Below are 20523 nucleotides of genomic sequence, written 5' to 3' on the forward strand. Positions count from 1 at the left end.
GGAAGCCAGCGGAGTTCAGAGGCAGGGCCTGGGCCTTGGGCCTCCCTGCTGCCCAGTGCCAGACCCTGCCTGGAATACAGCAGAGGAGCAGTACAGACCTGCGAAAGCAGAGGAGCGGCAGGGTCGGAAGCCAGCAGGGGCAGAAGCAGGAGGCTTGAGGCTAAAGAAGAAAGGCCAGGAAGGAGGCTGGGGTGGCTGCTAAGATGCTACAGTTTGCAGAAAAGCGGGCAAGGCTCATGTAACTGAGCACAGTTATCCCAGCCCCAGGCGCCTGTGACAGCTGAGAGGAGACATGCTCGCGGAGAGTCACGGATCAAGGAGGACAGACACACACACACACACACAGACCCTGCCCTCCCGACGGGGCCACAGCCCACCAGCTGGGGATGAACAGATGCTGGGGACAAACAGGAGCCCGGCCATGAAGGGGCTGCAGACTCGCTGGGAGCCACGGCTGGTGCAGAGGTCGCCCCCAGACCCCGCCTCCATCAGGGCACTGGGATGGTGCAGAGAGAGAGGCAGGTGCTTGTCAATCCCGCTTCGGGAAAATTGGCTCCGTGATGTTTACTGCAAACTGCAATTTAGCGCCTCTATTCAGGTGCTCTTGTGTTTAATTATATATAATACGGTGTACGGAGGAGAGAGGGGAGGAAAGTATATATGATTTTCTCACCAGTCCCTTCCTCCCTGCACGTTGGAAGGGTCAGAGGTGAGAAATGGAGCCCAGCAGAGGGAAGGAAGAGGCCTGGCGTGGCCACAGCCAACCTAGCGCATCAGGGCCACTCACAAAGCAACATGTGCCCCCCCCCCCCCAGCCGCTTCCTGCCTCAGGCTCCCTTCCAGCAGCCTCATGGTGTCCTTAGAGTCAGGGACCACCAGGGGCTCCAGCGCAGACTGAGAAATTGGTCAACAAACCTTCACAAACCCCCAGGACCCTTTCTTTCTGAGGTCTGGAGAGATTGAGTGATTCGCCCCCACCCACCACGGAGCAAGCTAAGAGGGGCTGCCTGTCCCCCAGCCCCATTTCCTACCCCTGGGGCTAATACCCTGGGGCAACCGCCAGGAGCCTCCAGACTGAGGGTGCGCTCAGACGGTGGCCCTCTGGGTTTTTCAGCTTCCACAGTGGACAGACTTGGTTTGCCACCAACCCAGTGTCCCCATGCAATCTCAGAGTTTCCATCTTCCTTCCCGTGCTCCCTCCCTCTCCAGAGCTGGGAGGGCAAAGCACCAATTAGCTCATTTGCTTGTTTAATTGGGTAGGGAGGGGAAGAAAATTAAACTCCTCAATAGGAATCCTCCCTGCAGGGCCAGAGATAGAATGAGGGGGTGGGGACCCCCATCTCTGAGCACCCCTCCGCCTACCCTGGTTCCCCCCTCCCCCACCCCCACCTCCATGCCCCAGATCCCCAGATCGGAGCAGAGTCTGGGATTAGAGGGCCCTGGGGAAGCGGAGTAGGAGGTCTACCCCACCCTAACTGGGGCAGCCCCTCCCAGAACCAGAGCATGATGGGGGAGGGGAGCCTCAGGGAAGGGGGGTGGCAAGGCACTGCCTCCGGGTCGGATTCTTCTGCTTTGTGCCCACCTCTCTGACTCCGAGTCCTCTCTCTCTTCCTTTCTTTCAACCTCTCTCTCTCCCTTCATCTCCTGGCTCCAGAAAAGCCCCTCCCCCAGGGGGGTGCAGAAAACGTGGCCGGGTTCCTAGGGGGCACCGTGGCTGTGGTCCTCATCCTTGCCGTGGCTCTTGCTGTCCTCTTACTGCATCGCCGGCAGCAGAAGGGCCGGCTGGAGACTGACGGTGGCGAGTGAGTGTCGGCAAGCCCATTCCTGCGCCCACCCAGAAGCCCCCTTGGCTCCCGAGCCTCTCTGAGAAGCAGGTGTGCTCCTGGAATCCCGGGTTCAATACCTCACACAAGTAGACCCCAGCGGCTGCCCCAGGGTGAGGGCAGAAGTCCCTGACGAATGAAGCATCGACGTGTTAAGTAAAAACACGCTGAGGAATAGAGCCACGCAAGCTCTTCGGGAGCCCGAGGCGCAAGGAAAACTCAGCAACACTAGTCCTACCTTGTTTTTTTAACATGTTGATATTTGGTTCATGGATTTTTGCATTAATTTTGGTTTTGAATATATCGTATTACAATAGTATTTATTGAGACGACAGAGATTTCTGGCACCCCCATAAGCTGTGCACTTGGAGGCCTCACTCCCCTCACCCGCGTGCGTGCTCTGGATTTCCCGCTCCCCTACCCGGGCTGGGGGGGGAGGGACAGGCTGGGCTGGGGGCAGAGACACCCGGGAACCTGGGAGGGGCACTTGTAGCCTCTACGCAGCGGTGCTGGGCGACCACACCCCAAGCTCTGGCCACTCAGGAGGCTGCCTGGGAGCAGAGCCCTGGGGGCCACCCTGTGAGTGGGGCTCAGGGACCCGTAACTGGCAGATGGCCTGCCTGGAACAGAACCCCCCGTGTGAGAGCCTCTTCTGTTCTCCCAGGACTGCCCTGCCCTCGGCCCAGAAGCTGGAGCCTCCTCCCTACAGCCAGAGCCACCTTGCACCTGAGGACATCCAGGTGGGCTGAGTCCCTGGGAAGAGGGGTTGGGGAGGAAAAATGGGAGACGGCCCCAGAGAGGGACCCAACCCGACGGCAGAGCCCTCCCCCATACACGGGTCCCTGAACAGACTCCGCACATAGTTCCCAAAAGGCCAGACCTGGGCGAGAGGCCGTGGCCTAGGCTTTCCCCCTCCCCCACACTGCAAAATGACACACGAGGACCCTTCTGCCCCATCCAGGGCCCACAGCTCTTCCTCCACCTCTCAGTCTCTCGGTGCGTTCATTCATTAAAAGCAAATCATCAAGCACCTAGCAGATGCCCGACCCTGTGCTGATCCTTTGTGCCTCCCAGACGGTCACCAGTGCAGTGAATGCCAGGACGAGGGTGCGTGGGAACCAGACAGGGGTGTCCAAGAGGGCTGCCTGGAGCATGGCACGGGGAACAGTGTGTGTAGCCGCTGGCCTCCTCCTCTTTCAGATTCTCCACCTGAAGCCGGGGAAGCCGCAGCTGCAGCAGGAGCAGGAGGGACCAGAGCAGCTGCCCCTGCAGACGCCCTACTGTGATCTGGGCACCTCCCCCTCCTACCGCCTCCTGGTAAGGACCCCCCAACCTCCGGGAAGGTGCCTCCAACTCAGCTCCACCCAGCCTGGCCACGCGTCCCACTGCTTGGAGAGAAAGAGGACACAGGAAGCCCAGGAGACAGGGCAGGGAGGGCGCAGATCGACGCACCGGGGAGGGCAGGAGTGGCCCTTCGTGGTCACACACAGCAGGTGCCCTGGGCAAAGGGGGGCTTGGACGCTGACAGACCAGGGCGGGAGGGTGTGGTTCCCCAACTTGATGCCCCGCTCTCTCTCCCCCAAGCCCTGCCTTCCAGCTCTGTCCTGCCCCCAGTCCTCAGTCCTGCCAATGACCACCCAAAAGCCGCAGCAGCCCCTCCTCCTGGCCCCACTCCCAGCCGCTCAGAGGGCCAGCGTCCACTTGAATGGCTGCCGCCTCTGCCCGCAGCTTCTGCCTTTCGGCAGACATGGGGGCTGGGGTGGTGTCCATACGGTGCCAGCCCAGAGACCCAGGCCAGACCACCTGGGCTCAAAGATAACACAGTCTTTCCTGGCATTGGTGGGAGAGCCAGGCCTTTGTCTTCACACAACACAGCCATCCTTCCTCTTGGCTGGAAGTGCCAAAGTGAGTCCATCTTGAGATGCCAAATCCTGCCCCTGGGGAGGGGGGTGTAGTATTCCCAGGGAGCCAAGCCCAGAGGACCAACCTCGCCCCTACCTTGAGATTCTATGCAGGGGAAAAGACCACCAGGCATTTATTGTTCCTCTCCCAACCTAGGGACTTGGACGTGAGCTAGAACTCACTGTGGACACAAGGTGCACTCCTTAGACAGCAGCTAGACCTCCCCTTCCCATGTGGGGGTGCACACCCACCCGTGTCCCAGGCTGCACTGCGCGGCCCTGCCCGTTCCAACACAAAAAACCACAATGGCCGTGCGAGCATTTGCTGTGTGCCAGGCATTCTGTGGAGAGGTTTCAAACACTATTCTGCTCAGCCCTAACACCAACCTATGTCGTAAGGGCTGTTACTGCCCCCATTTTCTAGAGGAGGAAACTGGGGCTCAGTGGAATCAAGGTTTGTCCAAGATCACCCAGCGAGCACTGGGAAAAGCGTTACTCCAACCCCTGGTCCTCTGGCTCCCAAGTCTGGGCCCTAACCACACAGCAGCCATGATGACAAGCACACCTGTGGGGAGCTTATCTAAAGACAGAGGAGCCTGAGGAGCTGGCAGAGCCTTGGGGTGGCCCGCAGCTAATGCAAAACCATCTCTGGCCTCAGGCTTCCTGTCCGCAGCAGAATGCCCAGCTCCGCTGCCTGGCTGTCCCTCAGCTCCAGGGGCCCAAAGAGCACACGACGCAGCCCTGTGGGCTTGGGTTTGGTGTCCTGAGTTGGGAACTGGGTGTCACTTTGGGCCACACAGTAAGCACAGAGATTCAGTTCACCCACCCCTTCCTGAGGACACTGAGAAAGAACACTATTTCCAGGCCTGAATGTGGTTGAGGTAGGAGGGAGTGCAGAGACACTGAGAGTTCCAGAAAGTACCATGCCCCATTCAGGATTCTCCGAATCAGCCTCATATCTCAGCTCAGCCCCTAGCCAAGAGTGCATAAACTTGCCAGAGCCCTGGGAAGGGGGGAGGGAGGGGAGTAAGCAGAGATGTTGGGGGTGGGGGGATGCTGAGGCACAGGGGGAGAGGTAAGTGATGGAAGTTAGTGATTTAGAAAGTCATGGAAGACTCCAATGTGATCCCCTGAAGAGGGGGCCCAGGCTCAGCATAAAAATCGCCGTGATGTAAGGGGACAGCTGCAGCTGGCCCCAATCCCCACTAACGACTTCTCAGTCCCGCTCTCCGACTGCTGCCCTCTCAGCCTGGCATGCACAGCCCTCCCTGGGGGCACGGGAGGGGCCAGGCTCAGGGACAGTCCTGCCACCTCGGCCCCCCACAATGCACACTCTCTCTCTCTCTCTCTCTCTCTCTCTCTCTCTCTCACACACACACACACACACACACACGTCCTCTCTCATACAAGCCCCTGGCCCCAAGACAGCCCACCTCGGCCCCGCACCCCCAATACACACTGCCCTCCGCAACCTTCTCTCTCATACAAGCCTCTGACCGCAGCACGTGCCGCTGACCCCATCTCCCTAACAGCCCTCCCTCCCTGGCCTCTGCTCATACTGGATGCAGGGAAACCCCGGCTGAGCTTCTGCATTCAAGAAACACAATAAGACACTTGGGACAAAGAACAGAGTGAGCCAGCTTCTATCCACCAGCCATGGGCAGGCGGGGCCAGATGCTGGGTACACCCTATGTCCTGAACCCAGAGGCCACGTGATGAGGGCACTAAGGTGGATGGGTGCACATGAGACTGGCCCGTAGGGTGGCGTAGGGAGGTCAACTCTGGCGTCCTGGGGAGACACTGGTGTTCTCGCCAAAAGAAGTGTAATTCCTTCTGGCTTGCAGAGCCATTACTGGGCCGGGAGAGGATTTATCCCCAGCACTCGGGGCTGTTGGCAGTGCAGCTTGTATACAGCTCACATTATTGATGTTGTCATCAATTCTCCTTTCCAACAAGTGGTGAGAGGGAGCCAGGCCGAGAGCATGCACTGTTCACGGAGGCAGGGCTCGGGACGGGAGTGGGAGGGCTGCCGGGGTCTGGGTGCCTAGAACTAGAGCCTCACCCAAGGTCGGTGGCCCCCGCCTAGGCGGCCCCGTCACCATGCTGTGCACACACCCAAGGGCGCTGCCCAAGCCTGGCGCACAGCCCTCGATTTCTACCAAGGTTTCTGGGCTAGGACTGCACGCAGGAGGCAGGTACCATCGGCAGAGCTTGGTGACTCTAGGCTAGAACTCAGGAAGGACTTCCAGAGGCTGCAAAGCAGATATGCAGAAGAGCCAGGAGGAGGAGACACAGCCAGACATTCAAGGAGAGGGGCCTGCATCTCAGTCTTGTGAGGACAAAGGCCAGCGCGGGAGCAGAGGACAGCCCCCAATAACCTCCGGGGGAATGGAGCCCTGCAACCATTGTGTCGGTTCAGGTCTCTCAAGAAGGAGCCACCAAGCTGGGACTGTCTGTGCAGAGCCACTGGGGGGGCGGCTGTGAGTGAGCAAGGAGGCAGCGGGCAGGGAGAGCCTTCAGCCCCTGCTGCAGCTCTGACACCTGGGAAGGGAGAGGGGAAGGAAGGGAGGTTGGGTGGGAAGGGTCTCAGGCTGCAGTGCATTCTAGGGAAGTCTGGGGCAGGCCCCAGAGAGTCCTGGAGCCGCAGCTGCTGTGAGAGGATTCCTGCACCCCATAGCAAGGGTCCTGCGCGGGCTCCCCCGAATGCTCTGTCCTTGGAGGGAGCGGCCTGGGGGGTCTGTGATCTCAGCACAAACGCGGTGTGGATTCAGCTCGCGCCACAGTCAGCCCTGCTGCCCCCACGGACCCGAAGCGCGCATGTCCTCGGACTGGACGGTCCACCCCAGCACCGCGGGGGTCTGCTCCCTGCTTCGCGGGCCCCTCTTCCTCAGGGATGTAACCCCTGTTGCCCCAGGGCCACAACTGGTACTCCTCTCTCCTATCCTCACCCCCTCTAGCGTCCCCTCGCTCAGCTGCCACCTCAGCAGGTCTTGGCGGCTTACCCAGGGCTACGACCCAAATCTTCATTCCCGAGGGGGTCTGAGCCCCAGACCGTCATACCCTCCTCAGCCAGGGCTACTGCACGTGCCGTTCGCCACTAAAGGAGAAGACGCGCCAGTGGTCACCTGTGCTCTACACACATCCCTCCTCCCCTCCCCGCTGTGTGGCAACAGCCCCACCCACTCCTGCCCATCAGAGCAGCTCCACGAAGAAGGGCTCCTTCTGGGCTGGCTGAACACAAGAAGCCCACTGGCCCGGCAGCAGCCTGAGCTAACCGCTCACTGGGCCCTCTGCCCTGCGGAGCCCACTGCCGTGAGGATGGGAAATACAAATTCTCCTTGAATCACTGGCACTGATGGTCGGGGGGCACTCCTGTCTTCCCCTGGGTCCCTGGACCTATATATTTTCCTGCTGGGGACACAGCACCCTAGAGGGGCCTTTCCAGGTCCTGCCACCGAGCTAGCACATCTGCTGGCATTGAGACGGGCTGCCGTTTGATTAAGTCTAAGGTAGTCAACTGTTATTCTCTGGGCTCCATCCGGTTTCTGTAAGACAGACCGATGAGATAAATGGAACTAAGACCGGGACCACCACCCCTGCATCCTTTCGGGCTGTAATGATGGCATTAGTCTCTCCCCAACCTTCATATGATATCCCTTTTGACTGGCTCTTTTGGCCGGTGGGGGCAGTTCCAGAAGTTTCCACCTGGCTCTTGTCCCACAGATCAATGGTCCAATGTGGTGTTAGCACAACAATCCCAATTCTGCACTTGCAACGGGAAATGCCACGCCCCCTAGCAATGAACCTGTCCCATTTTCTGGGGCCCTTGCCAGAGTGTTGACTCCCACGACCTGAGAAAGTGCCCCCAAGTGAATGCATTCTTGCTTATCCTATCTTTGTTCTGGCCCCTTTGGTCAAAGACTCTCAAAATCCAACGCAGGAGGGCTAGCCTGGCTTCTGCTGGGACGTGCTAGGTGATTCCTGCCACTACCTTCTCCTTGGGTGGAGACTCTCCTCCTTCATCAGGCCGGCTGTCCCTGCTGTCCCCACTGTCCCCGCTGTCCCCGCTGTCCCCGGCGGCTCATGCTGGGCTTTATTTTCCCTCATCAGCCGGGCCACCAGGAACAGAGGTGGGGCAGCTCCTGAGGAAGGCACCTGCTGCCTCAGTGTCTCCCAGTGCCGAACAGTGTTCACTCTTACTGGGACAGGTGGGCCACCTGCATACTCGGAGGGACACACCACGTACCCTCACCTCAGTTCCGGAGTTCCAGATTTTCCCAGCCAGAGGCCCGACCTCAGCACAGCAAACCCGGCTTGGCTGAGCGTCTCTGGAGCTCCGTGAGGCTTCTTCTCCAATCCTGGATCTGTTCCTCTGCCGCGTCCACCCCTCACGCAGGGGCTCTCGATAACTCCCTACGAGCCTCCTCTGGCTCTCACAGTGAGCCTCTAACTGTCAGTGGCCCTCGGTTTCTCATTATCCCTCTACAAGTGCCCATATCACTAAATAACAACCCACCAACTCTGCGGCTTCTCGATGCTGTTTCCAGCACGTCTCACATGCCTGAACCACAGTAGCTGACAGAGCACCCCCTCCGCCAGGATGCCCTCCCAGACTTCCACTGGGGACAGCATTACCACCAGGCTGCCAGGACTCTGCGTCCCACCTTCCCCTCGGCGTGGGTCCTCCTTGCCACCAGGCCCACATTCCTGCTTTCTCAGACCATTCCTGGTTTCACTCGTGTGGGCTCAAGCCCTCCCACAAGAGACGAGAAGACAAGACTTGATGTCCAAGAGCTTCGCTGGGTGGGAAGGCCTATGAAGGATAACGGGGAGGGGACAGGAGAAGACACAGATTTGGCCCTGAGAAAGGGGAGGGGGAGGAAGGAGGAGCGTGTGGAGAGAATCTCAGACTGCAGCACGGCTGTGAGGGCTTCAGCCAGGCCGCTGGGGAGCCCTCCAGCCCAAGTCAGAGAAGTCCTGCCCCAGGGAAGGGGCCCACACCAGTCCCCGGCCGCGCTCCTCAGTGGCTGGAATGGCAGGGGAAGTGTGGTCATGGCCAACGCCACAGTGGATCCAGCAGGCGGCCGCTGGGTGCCACTCGGCACTGCTCCCCATGGCAGACCTGAATGGTGGGTTTCCACGGCCTGTACCGCTTCAGACGAAACGGAGTGTGGGAACTCCTGGGCATCAATGAGCTTGCGGGGAGCTGGTGGTTGAGTTTCCCAGGGGCCATCTCAGGGCGTGACCGCTACCAGTTCCCTGAACTTGGGCTGGGAGGTGTGGGACCTCTGGGATGGGAAGGGGGGCCAGAGGCAGAGCGAAGCCCATGCCCAGGGTCAGGGCCATGCCTGGCCTGCAAAGCGTTGGCTCCCTGCCCTGTCGCCAAGGCTTCCCCCACCCCAGGCAGGGGTCAGGTCACTGCTCTGTCTTTGAGACAGTTCTATTAAGGCTGAAGGCAAAGCATCCAGGGCACCCCTCCCCGCCAGAACCCACAGAATGAACTGGAGAACTCCCCTCCAGCCACCTGGGTTAGACGGTCCCGAACCACCTTGTGCCCTCACCCCCAGTCTCTCAGGCCTCAGTGGGGGACAGAACCAAGGCTGCTCCATACAGACGGGACTCAGTTGGGACGGGCCCACATGGAGAATTCTTCTGGACACTGACGGTCTCTCAGCAACAGCCTCAGTGCGAACATCCCCGGCCTCCCATCCACCGGAAGCCCCTGTCCCTCAGCATCCGCATGATGATGGGAAGGACAAGAGGCAGCATCCACTCACCCTGCGACACCACTGTTGTATGGAACGAGGACACAATCAACGTGTCCATCCCCTGCCTCTGCAGGACGATGTTCACACCATCGCAGAGTGGCAGCTGCCCCTCCCATCAGTGGAGGGGCTCCTCCTGCGTCAGGGACTCTCGGGGATGAGGCAAGTCGGCACTGCCCCCGGGAGGCCTTGTCCTCCCAGCAGCTTCTACTCACCCACTGCCCGGCTTGCCTTGAGCCCAGCTTCCCATCCCTCCACCACCCTCCTAGGCCCTCCAAATCATGGCTTGGGAGCCAGACCTCCTTTCTCTTCGGCCGCCTTTCCCTTCTGTCTCTGGTCTCCTGTGCCCTCAACCTCCCCCCTGGCCCCCAGGCAGGCTCTGGAAGCACTGTGGGCTACAGAAGGAAGGGCGTTAGGGTGTGATTTTCACTTCTGGGACATCAAAAGCTAATTGCTCTAATCTTAGCCCTGCCGTGTGTCCCTGACTGGTCACCAATGGGCACGAGATGGGCGTTGCTGAAAGGAACTGAAATCAGGACACCCAGCCTCCCTGCCATGGCAGGCACCTCGGCCCAGAGGAGAAGAGTGGGCACCAGCCTGGGTCACAGGGGTCTGCCTCCCACAGTGTGGAGCCCTCCTTCTTGCCGCCAGGCTCCTGCTTTCCTGGCCAGGAAGGGCCTCCACCCCTGCTCTGTTGACAGGACCACCTGTCCGTCTGCTTGAACACTGGCACTCAGCCGAGGAGGAGGAGCTGGTGAGGAAAGCTCTAGAGCTAAGAGCTGGCAGGGCGTCAGAGGTCATCGAGCTACCCTTTCGCCTTGCTGAATGGGAAACTGAGGCCGGGAGAGGGGCTCAGCCCAACCACAGCGTGAGTCCTCACTAGACCAGCAGCCCCTGTCCTCAGATGTCCTCAGATGACTCTTGTTCTGATAATTCCCAAATCCAAGGAAGATTCAGAAGTAATGCAGTGCCATGAAGAGCTCAGGGTAGAAGCGGGAGCCCTAGATTCCCATGAGAGTGCAAATCCATGTGTGTTGTCTCCCCCGTTTTTACAAATGAAAAACTAGGCTCAGTTGGGTCAACAAATCTGACCAGCCACAGCAAGAAGCCCAGCTAAAGTTCAAAGCCAGGTCTTCGGACTCTAAGTTCCATTTTATGCCACCACTGCTCTGCCAGCATCTCCCCTGGTACCCCGGGCACATCACTTCCCCTCTGCAGGCCTGTCTCTGCCGTCTGCAAAAGGAGAAGGTTGGCCGAAATAATCTGTTGGGGGGGCCCACCCCAAAGCCGCCCAGTGATCTACAGGGACATAGCTTAGCAGCACATATAAATGCTTTGTGACCAATTTTGTAAACACCTTCACCAAACCCATCTTCTCTGTTGCCACTGATAGATTGCTTTTCTGGTTCTCTCTCTCTCTCCCTCCATACCTCACAATTTTCCATGGCTCCCTTTTCTCCCTCTTGCACCCACCTCACTCCCACACCTCCCCATCTCATCCCGACGCCTGGCCCTGAGGCGCTTTGTCCCTGTCTTTACCCACCTTGCCCCCTCCTGCCACCTCTTCCTCTGCCTCATTTCTAGGGCTCTGGCCTAAAGGACCCTGATGTGCACTATGCAGAGCTGGACACCTCAGTCCTGGAACTTGTGTCAGAGTCACGGGCCACCGTGCCAGGGCCTGGAGAGGTTGTGGAATATGCCACCATCCAGCTGAGTCCACCCTAGCACATGACCCCTACCCACCCAGCCCTGCCTCCGGACTACAGGTACACTCTGCCCACCACCCTCCTGCTCTGTTGGCCCCTCCTTACTCTCCCCAGGAGTACAAATGCATGGAGGGCTGGAGGGGTGCAGGGGAGGTAGGCCAGTCATGTGCAGGAGAAGTTACCTGCACCAGGAACCCAGAGGTCTGGAATGTAGTCTCATTTCTGCCACCAATCTACTGTGTTACCTTGAGCTTATCATTTCCCCTCTGGGAGACTCAGTTTCCCCACCCGTGAAGCCAGGAGGTTAGAACCAATAATCTTTAGGGCTCCAGTGGTCCCCATTTATCCTTCCGTGGCTCCCATGGGCACACACCTCTCCCAGCAGCCGCCTCACTGCCAGCATCGCAGGTGGCCTCTTAGCCTCACCAGGCACCTGGGTGCTCACTTTATTTTCTAATCACAGGGCCTCATGGTCAAGGCTGCGTGTTCACATCTCCTCTTGACCTTCCTTGGCTCAGTTGAATGGCTTGATTCAACCAACCTTTATTGAGCACCTGTTCTGTGCCAAGCGCTGTGCTAACGGCTCAGGGCTCAAAGAGGGACAAGGCAAGGTTCTGCCCAGGGGCTCCTGGCAGAGTGGAGGGTCCCTGAGCCCCTGGGCTGGAAGGGGAACTGTTGGGCTCTGCCGGGGTGGTGAGCAGGGCTCGCTCTGCTGGGTCCTGGAGCGGCATGGAGACCACAGAGCAGAGGATCAGGGAGACAGTAAGATCACTGGGGGTTCGGCAAACATGTGAACCTCCCTGAGGGGTTAAAGGAAGCTGAGGGCTCCTCAGACTGAGACACTAGAATCACAGGGCTGGAGACTCGGGTCCTAGGGCTCACTGCTCCGGTGGCACCTAAGCAAGTCTGAGCCCAAGGTCCCGCGCTTGAGCAGGGTGGGGGAGGGCAGAGAAAGGGACAGGATGGGAAGGTCAGGACTGGTCTGGAGAGACATGGTGGTGCTGAGCATGAGAAAAGTCCCAGGAGGCTGGTGAGGGCTGGCATCGCGGGGAGGACCCAGGAGGGACTCACGGGTGGCGCCTGCAAAACATTTCCTCCACCGGGTCCTGGGGCTCAGGGGGGCCAGGACTCCGCTCCCCCCAGCCACCGCACAGTTGTTCACCCTGCTGCTTCTCAGCAACGCCCTGTCAACCTGCCAGCCACCTCTACAGACAGAATTTCGCCTACCTCCAAACCCCACATCAGGTATGCAGGAGTGAAGACCCAGAGGGATGCAGGGTCCTCCCCAAGGTCCCCGCACAGCCGTCCTTGGAGCACCTGGCATTGTCCCCCTTACCAAGAAAGGGGCGCTGTAGGTAGGACAGAAGAGCTACTGCGGAGCCTCCTTGTGAGGTCTGGGCCCGGGGAGGCCCAGCGGGAGGAGGGCGTGATGCTTGCAGTGAGAGAGACTGGCTTCGGTGGGGAGGGGGCAGGAAAAAAAGGCATTAATCCTAAAAATCCCAATTTGGAAGCCCTCCCGGCCTCTCTCAAGTATAGGGAATTTGGGCGGGTAGAATCCTGGGCGCTCCTGGCAGGAACCCAGGACAGGGAAGCGTTCTGCCGCCGCCGCCCTCATCAGCTTTCACTTAGCACCCCCCCTCCCCAAACATTCCCACTGCCAGCAGAGCTAAGGGGTGCTGTTGGATCCCAGGGAGGCCCTGTGTTTGGGTCTGAAAGGTGCTGGGCCAGGTTCCTGGTTACCTAGGCAGTGTGGGTGGGAGTGCAGAGTGAAAGCACAGGGCAGGGCGGGCCTCCGAGCTGCTGTGGGTTTGGGGAGGAGAAGGAGGCTGCTGGTGGGGGAGGGGACGTAGCCCGCTCCCAGGTCCCAGCCCTGGCCCCTTCCCACCACGTGTTCTCACTTCCCGGCTTGAGGCAGCCCTGTAGGAGGAACTGGGATGTCAGACAGGAACAGGTGCACAGCCAAGCGGGCAGACCCTCCCCCTCATGGCAAGCCTGGGCCATGAACCCCAGAAGTCTAGGGGTGAGCACCTCACCTCCCTCTCATCCCATCCCTTGGGCCATTTGATGCCTTTAGTGACACCTTGGCCAGAAACTTGTTGGAGCCTCCAGATCATTCGACCAACAATCAGCCGGTGGCCCAACTAGCCAGACAGAGGTGCCTCCGCTAGGAAGGGGGGGATGGCGGATGAGGGACAGGTGGGCTTCACTGCACAGGCTCACCCCAGAGCCCAGATTCCTGGGCACAAGAGGCTGAAAGCTGGGGCCCCACAGCCCGCGCCCCCCTCCCAGGCCACCCTCTCCCATGCCTCCCTCCCTGGTGCCCCCAGGCAAACTCAGACTTTTTCCCTTTCTCTGGCCCCAGCCTGGCCAGTCCCTGTCTGCCCACAGCATTTCTGATTTCTGTTCCCCCAGTCTCTCTTCCCCACCAGCCTTTCACTCTCCCTTCCACCAGCTGCTGGCTTCCCGGTTCTCATTCACACATCTGTTCTCTCTCCTGGCTCCTCACCGCCCCCCTACCCTCCCTTCTCTCTCCCACCCCGGCTTCTCCTGGCCTTTCATCTCCCCCTTCCTGGAGCTCACCCCACTGAAGCTGCTGGTTCCAGAGGCCGGGACTTCAAAAGGAGATCAAAGCTGGGTTGCCCCATCAAAGCCTGGGCTCTGCCAGGAGCACCCCCCCCCTTAGACTATAACTCTCCCTGACAGGCCAGAGTCCCACATCCCAGCACCCCAGGAAGCACGTTCTCGGCCAGAGCCCCATGCTGGAAAGGCTGCTGTGTTTGCTGGAAAGTTCCCAGCACCTGGGATTCAAAAAACTAGCCGGAAACCTAATAGGGCCAGCCCCTTCCTGGCTGTGTGACCTTGGGCAGGTCACTGAACCTCTCTGACACAAAGCTACCTTATTTCTAAATGGCCTATTGTTCACCTCATGGGAGGACTGTCGCGTGGATTACAGGAGGGAACGCAGGTCAGGTACCCAGTCCTATGCCTGCCTTACAGTAGCTGCCCAGTAACTTGTTGCTCTGAATAGTACTGCTATGACAAAGTCCTCCCGAGATGAGACTGTGTCGAAATGAGAGCAGAAGTGTCCAGGGAGTGAGGCCCGCTGCTGCCCCAGACATCTCAGTTTGGGGCCCCAAAGGAACCCCTCCATCTGAACCCACTCTCCGGCCAGAAGCCTCAGCAGGCCGTGGTGGCCCCTTGGAAGCCCACGTCCCTCAGCCCCACCAGACGCCTGGCCCTGTGGCCAGCCTGGGCCCTCCTGCCCTGGCAGCCCCTTCTCCCCAGCCTCTGGCCCGGATCCTCACTCTCAGCCTTGGCCGGGCCCCACATCCCTCAAGGGGATGATGACGTCTGGATGGGGTGAGAGGTGGGGCTGAAAGGCCGAAGCCTCATTTATGAAACTTTTCTTGGCTCCAAACATCAGGGAACTTCAAGGAGGACGTGACTTGAGTAAGTCCCTAAACCTCCTGAAGCTTGTTTTCTCATTTGTAAAATAAGGGGTTAGCTGCTTCAAATCCCCCTTTGGCTGCAGACTGTGCACACATAATAATTTTAAAGAACCAGGGCGGTAGGACTGGAGGATTTCCGAGCCCCGCAGGACCAGGAGGCTAGAAGCCGATCTGCATCTGTGCTGCTTCCCACAGCCGCCAGCCGGGCCACTAGCTGCCTCTCCCGGAGCCTCTGCTGGGCCCGTTCCACCGGCAAGTGACTAAGGCTCAGGGAGGTGAAGGGGCCTGCCGCCTGCTCCCCCAGCAGCCTCTGATGGCGATTATTCTTCAGGTGGGAAAGGGGCATATGGGAGCTCAGAGCCGAGGAACACAGGTCCGGCTGGGTGCGGCCGGCCTGCCCCACAGCCTGGGACCCTTGCACCTCCTCCCCCCTGCCCAGCACTGGCCCCACCCTGGACAACTGTCCCCCTCCCCCCGAAGCCCCTCCCTGACCCCCCAGTCCCCAGGCTCCCCAAGGCAGCATCCCACCCTCCAGATCACCTGCCCCCACACACTGAGCAAAGCAACCTACTCCCTCCCAGCTTCCTGGCTCAGCAAGCCCCCCCCACACACACACCAGGGTCCCCTAGATGCTGAGGGGCCAGACCAGAGCTGCCCAGTTGCCCGTGATAACGCATGAGTTCCACATGTGCGCCCTCGAGCGCAGAGCCTCCAGCCCCATACTGTGACTCAATATAATGTGATCTCATCTTCATCTTCATTTAAACAGCCACACAGGGCGAGGGGCTGCCATACTGCACCGCACAGACAGAGGTAGCACCAAAATGTCTGGCCTCTGCCCCTCTCCTCAGCAGACACGTTCAGCAGTGGACACTTTCTGAAGTGGGCCCATGGCATATTTTGGGCGGTGAGCTGGGCAAGAAAAGTTCCTGGCCCCTGAACTCCGCATGCTAGGGCAGCCTCATCGGGTGAGCCCCTGAGCGGCCACGGCCCGGATGTGGCCAGGCCCAGGGCAGGGCGGGCGAGTAGAGGGTGGAGTGCTGCCCTGAGCAGCGAAGTTGCCACTTCACCCCACAGATCCCTTCGTGGTAGTGTGCAGACTGGGAGCCCCCAAGCCTGGGCCCCCCTCCCAGGCCTTCTGATTAGTTTTCCCTTCCCTTCCCCAGGCCAGCCTTTGCTCCTGGGACCCCTCGCCACCTCAGGCATTCCTCCTTCTCTCTAGACCTGGAAAAGTAGGAGACCCAGGCTCACACCTGGAAGGGGCTTAGGAGCCAAAGGGCCCCAGTCTTATGTTCAATACCATGGGAAGCCAGGAGCCGCCCAGGCCAGACAGGCCAGGCCAGCCAGGGGCAGAGAGAGCAGGGATGCCTTCCCCAGAGCCGGCCAGGCTCCAACGCTCATTAGGCAGAGGCACTCTTGTCTCCCCTGTCTCAGCTGCCCTGGCCCTCAGGGGTCAGACCCTAGGCAACGGGGTTGGTGGGGCAGGGCTCCCCCTGCTGGACATCCTGGGAAATGTACCCCAGACTCACCCAGGGAGAGCTCCCCCCGGGCATCAGGTGCAGCATATGGGGTCTCAGGGACCTGGAGACCCTGAGATGTCCCAGCCAGGCTCAGGGATGTGGGCTAACCCACCTCCCAGCAGGTGGGGAGGAGTGGGGGGTGATGCGGTAGGCTGCTCCGCCCTCCCTCTGCCTCTCCCCTTTCCCTATAACTCCGGGATGAGAACTGCCAAGCCCTAGCCCTCCAGAGCCACCCTTACATCTGGGAAGACCACTTCCTGTTGCTGGCTGCCCCCCTGTCACTCCTGGGGCCACTTCCTTCAGCCTCTTCACTGGCCTCCCTGGGCTCTGCACCTGCCTCTAATGGCCATTCACATAGAAGACACCACCCCCTCTCACGTACTTGCCCTGGCCCACAGCCACTGCTCTAGGCCAGCGCAGGACAGAAGCCTCATCCTGCATCCCAGTCCCCTCTGCCCAGACCTACAGAGCCCTGAGATTCCACTTCCCTCCAGCCTCACACATGAGGGGACAGGGGTGAACTTGTGAGTGAATGATTGTGACACCCCCCCAACAGACGAGTGTGCGCAGGTATGCATGCCTCCCTACCAACACACACTCTCCATCCTCTCACAGAAGCTTCCAGACAGAACTCCAGCCCTGACTCCCCCTCTGCCTCCCGAGCTGAGCAGCATCCAAGCCTCTAGGCCTGAGACCACTGCCCCTCATCTCCTGCCCCATGAAGCAGCTCCCACAGCTTTCCAGAACCCCACAAATTGCCTCCAAATTCAAATACCAAGCTCCTGCTTCCTGTTCCTCACCATCTCAGGCATCACAGGTAGATCCCCTAAAAGAGTCAAGCAACTCAGACCAGATCATAGCTTCTGCTGGTCACTCAGGGCCTGGGTCACCTCTGTCTGGTCATCTCCCCCTGCCCACCATCATAAACAAAGAGGTCCAAGAGGCCTGGGGGCTCCTGACCGTGAGATCTTCCAGCAGAAAGCTCACAATGCTTCTAGGCCAGTCCCATGCCAACCTGGTTCTGCTTGGAATGGAAGCCAGGAAGCCACCGAGAGAGGCTCCCACCTTCCAGACTCTTGGGCCTGGAATAGGCTCATCTCCAGGGCAAGCTCATGCGCCATTGACGGAGAGGGCCCTGGGGACATCTGGGCAGGGCCCCACAAGGCTGCCATCTGCCCTCACTACTCACATCTGCCCATAGGCTACCAAGCCCTGGAAGAGCAGTGGGGAGGGGGGAACAGTGGGGCCTGGCAGCCACGGTCCCCAGAGCACCGGACCAGGAGGCAGCCATCTCCAAGCTCCAAGTCTGCCTTCTCCTTACTCCTGGGCTCACAAGGGCCAGAGGATGCCAGATCAGACTGGCTCATGTGAACAGTGATGGGTGGAGGGCAGGAACAGGTCACCCCCAGGCAGCTTAGGAAAGCCCCCATCTTCTAGACAGGATAAACTCCTCCTCTCCCATGATTCCCTGTCTCCTCTAGGCCCCCTGGGCTGAAGAGGCTTCAGGGGACCTTCATCTTCTCCACCAATACTTCCCTTCTCAAGAGCCCCCTCCTACCCAAGATTTATTACGGGGATCAATCAAAGATGGAGCCACGCCTCAGGGAGCTCTGGAGGAGAAAGGCCAGCAGGAGGCCAGGGCAGCAGACGTGAGTGTGAGGGTGAAGAGGCCCAAGAAGGACCTGGCGCCCATATAACCTTCCTGGTCTGTGACGAGAAAAGCAGTTCATGCCATATCACCCACATTTCCAGCCAGCGTCCCATCCCCAAGCCTTGTCCCCACCAACCAGAGCTCAGTCCCCACCCCCAAACCAGAACTGTGCACCCAGCTACAAGAGGTGTGCAGAAGGGCCACAACCTGCCTAGGTCTCCCCTCACGAACAGACTTGTAGAGAGGGGCAAGGCCCACTCTTCTATCTTTTTAAAAGGGAGGGACTCTTTCCCAGAAGACCCCAGGCTTCTCCTCCACCTCCGTAGCTAGAATTATGTCACATGACCCTGTTCTTGCCTAAGTCATTCATTGGGAAAGGAAACAGGCTCACTATGACTCCATAGGCCAGTTATGATTCTCCCTCTGGCACTTGGAGGAGGGTGGGTACTTGCTTAAAGTTAGGTTTCGAGTTAGGAAGGAGGAAAGGGGGTGACAGAGGAGAGAAGAGAGATGATTAGCCTCCTTCTCTTCACCACCACATCTGGGCAGCAAGGACTCTCCCAAGAGACTGGCGATAACATAGGCAAAGCCAGAGCAGGGGCTTCTGGGCCAGTCCCAGCCTCCTTCTGCCCAAGTGTGGGCTCTCGGCTTGGCCGGGGATGGACTTAACACCCACTGTCGCGACAGACATCTACGCAGCCACTATTGTGCCTAAAACAAAAGGATCCGAAGAGAACTGTCGGTTCAATTCCCCATTCAAAGAGCTTGCAGTATGATTGGAGGAAGGAGACAGGAATACATGATGGGACCAAAAAATAGTAATTCCATTTCCATAAACCACATGTGAAAATCAGCCAGCTTTCTTATGCCTAAGTAGAAAAATAGTCATTTAAGATTGGCACTCAGCAACAAGGAACGGAGACAGACACGAAATGCTCTGGGAATACAGAGGAAGACGAGCAGTGTTGTTACTGTAACTACAGTTAGTTAATAGTTCCAGTTAGCAGAAACAACAAAAATGGACGTTTCCAGAGAAAGTAAGACGGTCCCTTGCTTGGGGAGAGTTACGAGGGAGACGGGGGTGGGGGGTGGGTAGCAAGAGGAGATACAAGAGGAGATACAAGGAGACGTCCCGCTCCTGCCCCTGCAGGCGGGTGCCCACCTCACTTCTGAGGTCTTTGTATCCTCACTACACATAAACTAGGACAGTATAGTGTGTTCTTTAAAGAATAGTAACTCTGAAGTTTCTAAGAGTGCATTGTGTGTTGGGCCCAGGGCTGGGAGGTTTAGACACATTGTCTAGTTTGATTCTGAATGACCCACATGCTCTCTTGAAGCCTTTTTAGGGGTTCTGGAGTCACTCCATCCTTTAATAGTCAAACATGGCTCCATCTGCATGCTTTCCAAGATTTTACCTGGCATTTTCTTAATCCCCCCTCTCCCACTCTGATTTCCTCTTCTTTCTCAATTTTGCTCTGAGTTCCAGAGTCCATGCCTTTTTGTCTCCATGTTGACTTGCAGAAGTGGGGATTCTGAAACCAGACCTAGGGTGGGGGCAGGGAGAATCCAGGAGGGCTGCTTGGAAGAGAGTGGGGGAAGTTCTGCCTTTTCCTTCATTTCCCCCCAAACCGTACTGACAGAAGAACCTGTAAGAGAATTTTACTGAAGGTTGGGAGTAACTGGAGAAGAGCTCGAAGCTTTCTGAGCCTAGCAAACAGCTTGAAATTTAAAAACCAGACCTCCTGTCCCTGCAAGTCTCTCCTTTGCCCTCCACACCTCCTGAGTTGTCTCTTCAGCTGTACCCTCCAGTCCGGCTGCTGGGCCCCCTCACACCTGCCCCACACCAGTTTGGCTCTCTCTGCTCACATTTTCCTCTGGGGGTGAGGGCTGGCTGGAGAGTTTTATCTGTCACACTCAAAAGGGTCCTTTTCAGAAACAAAGATCCCTGTCTCCCTGCCAGCCATTAGCGCCTTTCTCTAGAATGCAAAAGCAGCTAGAGACGCGTGATTCACGACAATCTGCGAAACAGTGACCGCCGTTTACACAGGAAGGAACTGAGGCTTAGTGTGCAGTTAAGAAATCTGCCCACAGTCACAGAGCTAGTACATTTGAAACAGTTCTGTCAGCTCCAGAACCACCCTTTTAACTATGACCCTAATCTTCAAAGAGGCAAGGCTGAGGGAATTTTGGAGATCGGGGAATATGCTAGATAGAAAGCAAAGGCACTCGCAGAGCCCAGACCAGCTGAGCTGACCAGCAGGCCGGAGCAGGCCCAGGGCAGGGAGCCTAGGAGGAGGCTGGAACAGAGGCAGCCCCCCCACCTTAGTAAGGGGGTCCTGGGGAAGGAGATCAGGGGTAGACCAGGAGCCTAATGAAGAGGGTAAAAGGACAAGTGGATCAAATCCAATAGGAGGACTGACCTTGGAGGGTGAGAGAGAGAGAGGAGGCAAGAATCATCCAGATTTCTGACAGGCTACTGGGTTGCTGTTCACCGAGGTAGTGACCACAGGGGAAAGGCGGGGAGGGGGTGTTTACGGTGCGTTCCAGTTTGCATGCAAACTGGAGGCACCCAAGCAGAGACGGCCATAAGGGTATATATGTCGGGGTATGGTTTTGCGGCTGCCGAGCCAAGCCCGCACTGGAGAGGCGGTCATGGGCCTATGGATGGTAATTAAAGTCATGGGGAGGACGAGCTCACGCACGCACGG

The 20523-nt window shown here is 58.6% G+C and overlaps 1 protein-coding gene across 1 annotated transcript; it reads left to right on the forward strand.

Moving 5' to 3' along the window:
* Positions 1-2394: 2394 nt before the first annotated feature.
* On the forward strand, positions 2395-11214 carry LOC121102834. Its single transcript, XM_040630650.1, has 3 exons — positions 2395-2563; positions 3024-3365; positions 11074-11214. Exons 1-3 carry the CDS (start codon positions 2435-2437, stop codon positions 11212-11214), a joined length of 612 nt encoding a protein of 203 aa, XP_040486584.1. The 5' UTR covers positions 2395-2434.
* Positions 11215-20523: the final 9309 nt, after the last annotated feature.

Source organism: Ursus maritimus, unplaced genomic scaffold, assembly GCF_017311325.1.
Source record: "Ursus maritimus isolate PB19 unplaced genomic scaffold, ASM1731132v1 scaffold_16, whole genome shotgun sequence".
Lineage (NCBI taxonomy): Eukaryota > Metazoa > Chordata > Mammalia > Carnivora > Ursidae > Ursus > Ursus maritimus.